Raw genomic sequence first — 12,120 nt, 5'->3', positions numbered from 1 at the left:
AACAATGTTGACAACCTATTTCGTATGGGAAGCCATCAAAGGCATCGGAATCTATTCAAAACCGTTGTAGTAAATGATACTATTTAAAGACTGTTTGTTCAGAGAACTTATTATACAACTCTTCAGATTTCTTCCACGTGCTCAAAATTGTTCTCTTATCCAAATTTTTGTTGATCAGAAGAGGTTTTTAAAATAGTCAAAATAATCATAAGATAAACAGTAAGATCTTTCCAGTTGGTAACGCATAGGTACAATCAAAATAATTTCGTTTTAAAGACGTGAACTTGAATGTACTTTCCTTATTAAAAAATCTTGCACGTTCGTTGAGAGATATTATTCTCAAATTTGTAGCTTCGAATTACAACCCCCTTGAATGTTTTGTCCTTTTATGCTTGACAAAAAAGTTCATATGTATACGCCAATAACAAAAAATTTAATTTGATTACTCATTTTCGTTTACGTCATAAACAAATTTAATGGGTAGTTATAATAACTTTGTGAATAAAAGTATTTCCAAAGGATGTGAACGCTCGACCATTGGCTAATAACGTGAGAAAACTGTAAAAGAAAAGACTTTTTTTCAAAATTAATTTGAAATAATTTGGGAAAATTGCGTACAAAATGATCAATCCAAGTAACGGGATGATGATTTTAAACCCATACTCAAATTTATCTCTTTATTTTCTTGACTGCTTTTCTGTGAATATCCCTATTTTGTTTTCTCTCTCTCGTTTTGTTTGAATGATCAGTGTCAAAACAGGTCACCCACTATGCCTGCTGGTTTGTCTTGGTAAAGATTTATTATATAATATAAGTATTAAAAATCTCATTTGTCTTCTCAATTTAAAGACCAACCGATATCTATATAACATTTAACCTTCATCTATTGTACATTATATAAGTAATATTCTTTTTCACAGTTATTTGGACAAGTTATATCAAACCAATCTATTTGAGAACAATATATAAATACTTAGAATTTTAAATACTGATATGCCAGAAACAACAAAGGGACAGGACGAATGTATTCTGCATTGAATCATTACTAAAGTGGTAAACATGTCAGACGTCCCCACAAACTGATTTACATATAAATGGTCCCCAAAATGCAGCCATTGACGATGCACAATAAAACGTTTACAATTTAAAAACACGGCAAAAAAAGCAAAATGTCACAGTGTTGGTTTATGTTCACCGTTTTGACTAAAATAAATTAAATCTGGCAACATAAGAAGTTACCATATAATTGAATTTTAAGTAAACCTATCCATGTTTTGTCTGGTTACGGTAGGAATAGAACTATGTGTGGGATGATGGGAACGAGACTAAAATAAACGACAATGGACGTACTTTATGCAACATGCATGAATATACAGATGTAATTTATGAGGGTCTGGAAGGGTCAATTCTGTATTATTGATCTTTTAGGCCAATTTTATCCATTCTTTATACTGTTTGCCCATTATCTTCTACTGTTATATTTTAGCATCTCGTTATTCTCTATCTTTTTGAGTAAAATTTTCTCTTTTCTTTATATTTTTTGACCATTTTACTCTTTTCTGTAAACCATAGCCATATCCTAATTCATTGGGCTCCAGAATAAACTACAGGTCTTCCGACTACAGAAAAGTTGTTTGATTGCAATTGTTGAACATTTCTAAGATTGTCAATTCTAAAAGAAAAGCACAAAAAGCATGGACAACAAAGGCGACAAGTCAGTGTTCCATTCTTTGGATAGTCTGGTTTTGGTAACAAATATTTTTAGGGCCGAGCTTATTTTTTATTGTAAAGTAAAATAAGCCAAGACCGTTTCCACGGTTAATAATAAATAGTAGAATTATTCTAATTATAGGGTTCAAGAAATCTCTAATAAAGGCCTGAATTTTAAATGTGTAATAATTTGACCGTTGCTATTTTCAACCATCCTCTGATTTTTAAATATGAATGTGCTAATTAATCTATGTATTGAATAATAAAACGCCTTTGTAAAGTACAAAAGCATAACAGGTTTATAAAACAGGTATTGATTTGTTTGTTAAACTCATTAAAAGCAACAAAGACAGGAAAATATAAAAGTACACACAACAATAATTCCTAATACATTTAATTCAAATTTATAATACTAAAATACACATGATTGGAAGAAAACAAATACTGGATATTAAAAATAAATGGAGTAATTCCAACGTTCAATGTGTTAAAGGGCTGTATTTTATGAAAAATAAGCGCATACCTTTCGTTATATCTTTACTTTAAATATTACAACTAGCAGAGTTTGAATGGACAACTTAAAAGTCGTTGAAAATATTTAATAGTTCAGCATTGATTGTATTATTCACCCAAATACTTGAACAGTCTGAAATGTAAAGAAAAAAAACTTAACAACACTTGGAATTTATGGTAAACCATGGGTTCTGAAAGCCCGATTCAAATGGTAACAATTTACACGCGAGCATGAAAAAATGCATGAGTGCAACGCGTTCAAATGGCTTTTATATCATCAGTGGTTTGTGTATGCGACTTATACACATCAGACAGAAACAGAACAAATACATTTCCCAGATTATATTCGAAAGTCGAGTCGTATGATATCTGACATACGAATTACTTCCATTTTAAGGAGGTAGACCTAGGTCAAGGGAAATAACTCTTAAAATCATCAGTACGTTTTTGTCAACCATTTTCAAAAATATATTCTAAGCTTCTAGGTTACATAGATTATTTTCAATCTGTTTCAGGTAAATGCTTAAAATACATTGATGAACTTGACTTTTACAAACGCTTAACTGATTTAAAGAGTTATCTCCCTGAACCAAGGTCTACCCCCTTAAAGAGCTGCAGACGTAGAAAATCGGGTAACGAATTCATTTTGAATTGTGTATAATGCATGCTACTAGGCAAAATGAATGGACAAATCATTTATAGAGAAAACAATATGAATATAACTTTATAAATATGTATGGGCCCGCAGTGATTTCCTGGCTTCACTTTGTACAGAAACACTCAAACAAAAAGTTGAATTGTAAGCAAAAGATTAAAATAAAAACCGAAGTTCTAAGTATAGATTCAGTTATGCGTCAACTAATAATTTACCTACTCTGTCTAATTCTGTTTTACGTCGTTCGAATAATGTTGACCATTGTAATTTATGTCGGACGTTCTTACAAGATACGATGTTTCATCCATTTCAAAATGTTATTTTTACTGACTATTTAATAAAGTGTTTGAAAATCAACGCAATGTTTAAAAGGCCATGATAAAAGGTAAAAGTATTAGGCCTTTTTGAATATATACATGTGTAATGACTAAAGATAATAAAGATCAGTCCGAATTTGGGTTAAGACCTAATGTATGCAAAGGTTTTGCAATGTTTAAAAAGGCCACGATAACAGTACACGGACGTATGAAACCGGTAACTACGGCCAAAATACAAACACCATAACACGGGCATATGAAACCGATAACTAGGGCCAACAAGAAAAACTGCATAACACGGGCATATGAAACCGATAACTAGGGCCAACAAGAAAAACTGCATAACACGGGCATATTAAACCAGTATCTAGGTCAAAAAGACAAAGTACATAACACGGGCAATTTAAACCAGTATCTAGGTCCAAAAAGACAAAGTACATAACACGGGCATATTAAACCAGTATCTAGGTCCAAAAGACAAAGTACATAACACGGGCATATGAAACCAACATCTCGGGCCAAAAGGCAATAATGATTTACAAAAAGTATGTAAGATGTCGTTTGTCCGTATCTAACCTATTTTCAGACCTAATAGACACATGACTTTAGACGGTGATTTTTAGGCAATCCGTTTATATACTGTGTATATATAATAAATGGATTCACAGTTACAATAATATTATATAATATAAAACTGACCTTCGTAGTGTTAACATCATTTACTGTTGTATACATCAAATAAAATGGTTTGTTCTTTGATTGAGTAGTTATTAATATTCCTTTTAAAAATTTAAAATCCGTCTTTCTCTTCTAAGGAAGATGTACAAAAACTATATATGTCCCTGCCATACATGCTTGTACACATATTTGGATATTTTACAATCACATTTTAAAACATGCCACATCAATGTCGACTTAACAAAATAAAAGGAAAAGCTATCTCAGTATCTGTCACAATACTAATAACTTGATTAAATGGACTGTTTTTGTTTACGTATTTGGTCACGGTATGTTGGTCTTTATTCGTTACTTATATTTATTAAATATTCCAAATTTATTACCGAGTTTCAAATAGCACTTGAAGAGTGTGAGAGTGGCAATGCACAGTACACTTCAGTAGCCGTTATCTCAATAGGAGATACTTTGGAAGTATGAAATACAAATTAATGTCCCTTGGGTTGTACAAACCACGGAGGATCGTCTAATAACTGTTTGCTTGTCCGAGATATATGTGATGTGAGTGTTTATTAAAACATTCAAATTGAACATGTAGATTATGATATATGAAACTTGTCAATAAAACGATCGACCGCTTGGTTTCTGTTATTAAAACCATTGTGCTATCTTATGCATATATCATCGCATGATTCATTGATTCTTTCAAGATTTTGTTTATAAAAACATAAAATAAAAACCTACAACGCTTACATATATTAAAAACTTCAACGCTTACATATATTAAAAACTTCAACGCTTACATATATTAAAAACTTCAACGCTTACATATATTAAAACCTACAACGCTTACATATATTAAAAACCTACAACGCTTACATATATTAAAAACCTACAACGCTTACATATATTAAAAACCTACAACGCTTACATATATTAAAAACCTACAACGCTTACATATATTAAAAACCTACAACGCTTACATATATTTAAGAGAATGCAAAACAAAGATTGACGACAAAACAAAAGAAACATAAATTAGGACAAAATCGACACACAAAACTAAAACCCCGCAAAAAAATAAACTACTTTTTTATTCTCAAATATTATAATTCATTTGCAATGATAATGTTTTCGATTTTACTAACTTTTAGCATATTTATTAATTTTTGCCAATGAGCCTTATCAACTGTTGACAGAGATGTATTGTTAGAGATAGATTATTTACTATTATACTGTTTCGCAACATGGAAGTCACATTAACAGTTTTTGGATTGATGATATGTTGATAAACCCTTAGCGTGCTGCTCATACATGGCATGTAATTAAATCATTGAACTTTCTTCTACCAGATTTTATCTGCTGCATTTAAAGTTATTCAAATAAAATCATTCTAAATATGAGGCTATTATTGATATACCTAGTATACAATAGTGTAAATCACTTCTCATCAATGTTAATATCAAAATTAACATAAGCTTATACGATCAAAATACCCGATAAAATGTTAAATAATGGTTTATATTTATCAAGACCAACTTAGTGCATATTTAATATAAATATATAATGATTTAGATTTGATATCTAGCTTTAAACTAGTGCTAATGCTCGTGGTTCTGGCATAAACATCAGATTCGCTGTAGTCAACGACCCGTTTTGAAGCCCCATATCTAATGTACAACATGGTTTGGAATATAAGTCGCTTAACAGAATAGCTAAAACCACCCAAGGTTATATATAAGTTGGCCTGATGGAGTTGGAATTTGTTGTAGGTAAATTGCATAATATATGAACTGAACCAGTGGCGGATCCAGAACTTTTCCTAAGGGGGGCCCGCTGACTGACCTAAGGGGGGGGCCCGCTCCAGTCATGCTTCAATGATTCCATATATAATCAACCAAATTTTTCCAACGAAAAGGGGGGGGGGGCGGGCCCCCTCTGGATCCGCCTACATTATGTCAAATTCAAGCAAACGAGATATACATTCTCTAATACTGTAAATCCACCATGAAAAATTGAAATAGAATACTTTTAAGAAATAATAAGTAAAACAAAAGATAAATGTTAAAATAGTTCGTTAACATTCTGTTTCCAATACCACAACACGAGGTACTCTTTATAAATTGAATTTTACAGTTTTTCTCATCATGATATGCTGTCTTACTCATGTTCCATTTACAGAGTGATTGAGCGCTCGTATCTTTTTGTCTAAACACGTCTTATTCTGTATATGAACCTGTTTCAGAAGTCTGGTTTTCAGTTGTTGTCATTGGTTTCTGTATATCATATACTTTTTCTCGCTTATTGTTCTGTACAATAATAAGACTGATGGATTTTTCCTTTGAATTTGTTTGTTTTACATTGTACATTTTGTTATGTCAGGGCCTTTCAAGCTTACAAGACGATATGTCTTTTGCTTATTGTTGAAGGCCGTAGTGTTACCATCAACTCGGTATCTGGTGGACAGTTGTCTCATTTGAAATCATGATACCACAACTTGTTATTTATATAACGTCTAATCTTATATATAAGAATTCTACACAGCAGGTACATAAAGATTAACAAACCATGTTTAATGAGTGATAATCTTACCCAAGCAACATTTAAGGTCAATACAAAGTGTTTATATTATTCGATTTATTGGTTTACTTTACATGCCGTCGTGTGTGTCCCCATCTTTAGTAACGTTTAAATTTATATCCTTCTTTTTTACATGAATAAGTTAGTTTTAGCTTGAAATTGATAAAAAAAAAAAAAGTTGGATGAAGCACAAAAACTAAATTGTTTTATGTAATTTTATTTCGAACGACTGATTCAACGTGGATTCATTGATATCCACATAAACTATGGTAACACATATTTCAGTAAACTTTTAGCTCATACAAATTATGTCTGATCTCTATCACAAAAATTATAAAAGCTGTCATGAATTATTTTATATTTGTTTTCACTTTCATAACCAAATACGTCGCTACGAAATTTCTCCTTTTTAAAAATAATCATTGTGATTAAGCGAAGTTATCATAATTATCCTCATTTTTATTAATAAACTTATTATTATTATTATTTATGATAACGGTATCAGTGTTTCGTATATTTTATCGGGTGTAGTTTTGTATAATTAATTAAAGTAAAAATATTTATTTTAATAGAAAAATGAAGTAATAGACTTATTTTATCAAATAGAAATTAGTCAAGTACTCACGTTTGTTTAAAAATTGGTGGGAGAGTCTCGGGTGTCATACTACAAATATGTTAACTTATTTGTGGTCGATTATGAAATTTAAAAGTCTATCATAGTGTGCGCTTGAACTATTCCTGAATATTGATAATTCAAATCGAAGGGCGAATTGATATTTAAATCCAGACTTTGTATAATGACAACGTTTTCTAAAATTGTTGGAAAGTAGCGAAGTAATTAAACAAGGTGGTAGATCTAAATTCGTTGTGTAAATAAAAGAATTTACTCAAGTTATAAATGACGCGGACAACTGTACTATAAGACTTCAATGAAGTCCTGTAACTCACAAAACTGGCGTAGGAAGTATTTGACAAAAAGATATTGGGGAAACCTAATCAAACAAAGTTTATATTAAACTAGTAATCAATTAGTAGTTAGTACTTGAGTTCTAGTAATATGATTGACAACATTTTTTTTAATTGTCCGTTGATAAATTTATAAGTCATTAAGAAACTGATGTTCCACAAGAGACCAAATGACACCAAATTCAACAGCTATCGATCTCAATACGACCTTCAACAATTAGCAAAGCCCATACCGCATAGTTAGCTATAAAAGGCCCCAAAATCATAAATATTCAACAATTAAAACGAGAAAACTAACGGCCTAATAAATCAGGCGTTATATATATGTACAAGAAAATGAACGAAAAACAAATATGTAACACAGCAACAAACGACAAATATGTTACACAGCAACAAAGTTAACGACAACCAAATTACAGCCTCCTGACTGCGGACAGGCACATAGATACAGAATGAGGCGGCGGTAAACACGTTAGCGGGATCCTAACCCTCCTTCTAACCTGTGACAGTGGTGTGACAGTACATTATAAGAACAAACTATACAAATCAGTTGAAACAGGCTCAACTACATCTATCAACTCACCAGATGGATACAAATAAAAATACATAACAAAAACATGTGGAGCTTTTCCATAAAATTATGTTGAAATGATAGTGAAATGTTTATGTAAAAGTTCAAGAAATCAAATATTTTTGATACTATTTAACAATAAGAGGAACATAGATCGTATATACATACATTTTGATTTTTTAAGGGTACTCATCCGATTCATTTCATCCAAAGAGAAGAATGTTTTACAGTACCCTTTAGCCTGGCTTTGATAGATTGTTTGTTAGTTATTTAGAATAGATATCGTTGTGAATTTGGAAGACTTAGCAGTATCGCGTTGCTTGCTAGAACATTTAAAAGATTTTTCAGGCTAGGACTTTTAATAGACTGTATCACTGATATTCAACACCGTCTCCTTATTTAATACTATCAAGATTTCTTTATTACTTAAGCTTTATCTTTTTGGTATGTGTTGCTTAAGCTTCAAGGAATCATGTGAAATATTTCACAATCTATAAGTATGTCTAAATGGAATTACAAATTCTCTCTATCAACTTGTTTATTATTCTCTATTTGTTTATTTGTTTGTTAGCGACTTCTATTTAAATCACAAAAGCAGCGGATTTATTTGGTTGTGAAGATCAACAATAAAATTATGTTCACCCTCGGCTAAACGAATGTTTATATGACTTATTTAACGGAATTTAAAGTCTACGTGAGATACTGTAGATATCTGACAACCTGTAAACTATTATACTTCCGCTTTGACTGAATATAACGGGATGTGTATGTACACATCAATCATACAGCAATACCACGACACAAGTAACCCCAAACACATCATTTAGTTTCTTACTCAGTTTCATACTTCGAGAGTTGTCTTATTGGCATTCATTCCACTTTTGTTTTTATTATATGCACTTAAAATGAATTTTGTCATGACATTTCACATTATTTGACATAAAACAATAATATGTCGGTTATTAAAATAAACAAACAAAAAATCATACCAAAATTTTAGAGAAAAAAATTATTTACACTGAATGGTCAATCAGACAAATAAACAAGCAGTTTGACACCAATTTAAATACAATAGTGTCCTAATTGGCCTAGCATGGTACTAGGACAAGAACATTTGGTGAGTGTTCAACGGATTTATCATATTAAAAATCATGCTTATCATTTTATACCAGTTAAGCAACCAAAAATCAATCATTAATGTTATACCACCAGTAAACGTAGAAGACAATCCCATCCTCACTCATTACAGTACACAAGAAGATACAGTCAAATGAGTTTATAAATATGCATACAGCCAGAAACCGAATTTTAACTTTTTACTAATATGTAACTTAAAAATTCAACATGTTTTAATTAAGTATCAAACTATTAAAAGAAAATCTTAATCACACCAAATATTTAAATCCCCAAATGTATATAATTAACATAAGAAAACGTTTAAATGAAATCAACCTTATTTATTTGACACTAAGGGCAAACATAAGACTGTTTTTATTTCGTTGTAACAGACACAATCATTCAAGGTTTCTAACATTTCATTAGAAGAGAGGGTCTATTCAAGGCATTTATAATTTTTTAATTAATTTTACACATATTAAGAGGAAAAGTGTCGTCTCTAATTTGTACGTGAGATGAATGTATAACTGCATGTGTATAAAACCAATGTAAAACATTATTTAATTCATATAAGGATGGGTAAACAAATCACTGATTGTACAGTCAAGCAGTTATTGCCTTTTGTAATCTATATATATATAAAAAATTATATATATAATTTTATAGTTGAAAATCCTAGCCAAAATTATAGGAAAGATGTCGTTACCCTCCAACCCCCAACTACACCGTACCAATATGTTGACGGAATAAGCAAAGCTATACATAAAGTCGTCAGTAAAAGTCAAGAAAAACACATTCAGAAGTGGGCCTTTTTTAGCATTACGATTGCTATCACTTTTAAAATGTGGTCATTCAAAAATTAAGAAATTTGATAATTATTTACTTCATTTGTATAAAACAAAATCTTTTATTTTTTAAATACGAGGTTTTAATAAGAAATAATCATGAGTACACATCTTTATCTATTCATTATATATTCTCAAATTGTATGATGGAAAAGATATTCTAAAAGTTTATATCATGTTGTGTAAGGTTAAAACCCATTTCTTCTGAACTGTATATCATTAATAAATATAATACAAGACAAGACAAGACAAATACTTTATTAAAGTCTCACCACTTGTTATATATAAAATATACAGCTTTTTAAAACACAAATTAACCACAAGAGCCACTCTATAAAGAGTTATGAGAGACTATAAAACAATTTTTCTTAAATTATAATACAAATACAAGTCAACTATCATGAATATAAAATACATTTTCGCTTTATTAAAATTTCATAGCAGATTTTGGCAGTATAAAATACCATATTTTCATTTGTAAAAAGAAATCTAAATTTCTCATTATCAGACATATGTAAATAGTACATAAATGTCTAGAAATTTAGATGTAATGATCGACAACTAATTGACTAAATACATGTATAGAGGTGAGACTTAAATAAAATATTGTCTTTTCTTGTCTTGTCTTGTATATAAACCAGTTCACCCACAGACATGTACCCTTTACCCATTTATAATTCAAAACATTTGTATGGCATATAACATATAGATTCTGTGCACGATTCACTACAGCAACATATACTATAGATGCAGAAAAATTTAATTTAATACAGAACATTTACCTTTTAGACATCATTTTGTACTGAGTACACTAAAAAAGAAGATGTGGTATGATTGTCAATGAGACAATTATCCACCAATGATTGATGAAGTGCATGTAAGAAATTACAGACAACATCGTTTAACAATGAGGAAACCCCATACGGTATAGTTGGCTATAACTATCAAGATCCGAATTTCCCGGAGTATAAAAACAAAAGGATAAATTGTGATTGATTTCGACGCACGCTTCTTAAAATCTATTATCAAAAACCAATTGATGAATATTCATTTAAACAAATAAAGTAAAATAATAACTATGCAGCTTAGTGTCTAAACCATTCGAATGAAAAATAACTACCAGTATGCCGTTCTGCCAGTTTTGTTTTAGATTTTAAATTCTACTTAGTTACATTAGCGACAAGTGTTTTTCTGTTAGAATATGGAAGTTAGTAAATAGATAATTTGACACACAAATTTTAAAACTTACTTCGATCTGATGTCTCTCTCATTACCGCCAGACATAAACTGGACTTTCCTTATTAATGGTAAACTTAAAGCAGCCATTCAGAATAGTCCATAACTATCACAATTCAATTCAATTCAATATTTTACATATGTACACTCAAAATCATAATTTCATTGTTTCAGTTGAAAAACATGTAGGCCACTATTGACATATTGCCATAATAAATAGTATTGTATTTATTGTTAATCCCACTTAAATGAAAGGTTATTAAAACGAATGTTGTTGATTAATGAATTTCGCTTGTGTTGATCTTAATCTGCTTCGTTTGAAAAGTTAATCCAAAATTATATAACTTTATGCTTGAATTAGTTTATATTTTAGTTTATACAAACTGTGATTTGTTAATAAAGAATCACTGATGGATCAAACTCATCATTTAAATACGTTTTATACTAGTAGTCCGATTCAGGGGGTTGTATCACAGAAGTGTGTTTAAAACACTTTTGAACCTATGACCTCTGCATTTAATTTCTATTTTACATGACCAAGAAATAGTAAAACTTAATACCACGACACTTGTGATGACTGAAACATTGAAAATCAAAATCAATACCAATAAAACATAAAACAATTTTTCGATCCAGAATGGATATATATTTGATATTATTATTTAAATTGAACATCTAAATTATATAGATTTTCCCATAAACATTCTTAAATGCAGTCAATTGAAGCAATTTGTTAACTTTTTATGTAGATACGTAAATCCACTTGACGTTTTAAACGCAGATATTCTTTTCCTATTGGTTACAATGGCAAATACTATAATACCAGCTATATGTAATATCTTCCTTGGATCACAAGATAATATTATATAATATGCTTGTTTAAATATAGGATATAACAATTTCTCATATACTAGTAGTTAGTGACAGTATAATGAA

General features: G+C 30.3%; 1 protein-coding gene across 8 annotated transcripts in view; it reads right to left on the bottom strand.

Moving 5' to 3' along the window:
* LOC143073502 (uncharacterized) overlaps window positions 1-12,120 on the bottom strand; it is a 40,474-nt gene that overhangs the window by 14,989 nt on the left and 13,365 nt on the right. Inside the window, exon 1 of one of the 8 annotated variants that reach the window (XM_076249097.1) lies at window positions 11,198-11,417. The exons of 5 other annotated variants lie outside the window; for them this stretch is intronic. In XM_076249097.1, the coding sequence (XP_076105212.1) occupies window positions 11,198-11,274 (77 nt within the window). In that variant the 5' untranslated portion in view covers window positions 11,275-11,417. Of the gene's footprint in view, window positions 1-3,894; window positions 4,151-7,075; window positions 7,179-11,197; window positions 11,418-12,120 lie in introns of those variants that run through there. 2 more of the 8 variants (XM_076249099.1, XM_076249100.1) reach the window with 2 other exon arrangements.

This window comes from Mytilus galloprovincialis, chromosome 4 (assembly GCF_965363235.1).
Source record: "Mytilus galloprovincialis chromosome 4, xbMytGall1.hap1.1, whole genome shotgun sequence".
Taxonomy (NCBI): Eukaryota; Metazoa; Mollusca; class Bivalvia; order Mytilida; family Mytilidae; genus Mytilus; species Mytilus galloprovincialis.
The sequence above is the reverse complement of the archived record's forward strand: the minus strand, read 5'-3'. Positions and strand labels throughout refer to the sequence as shown.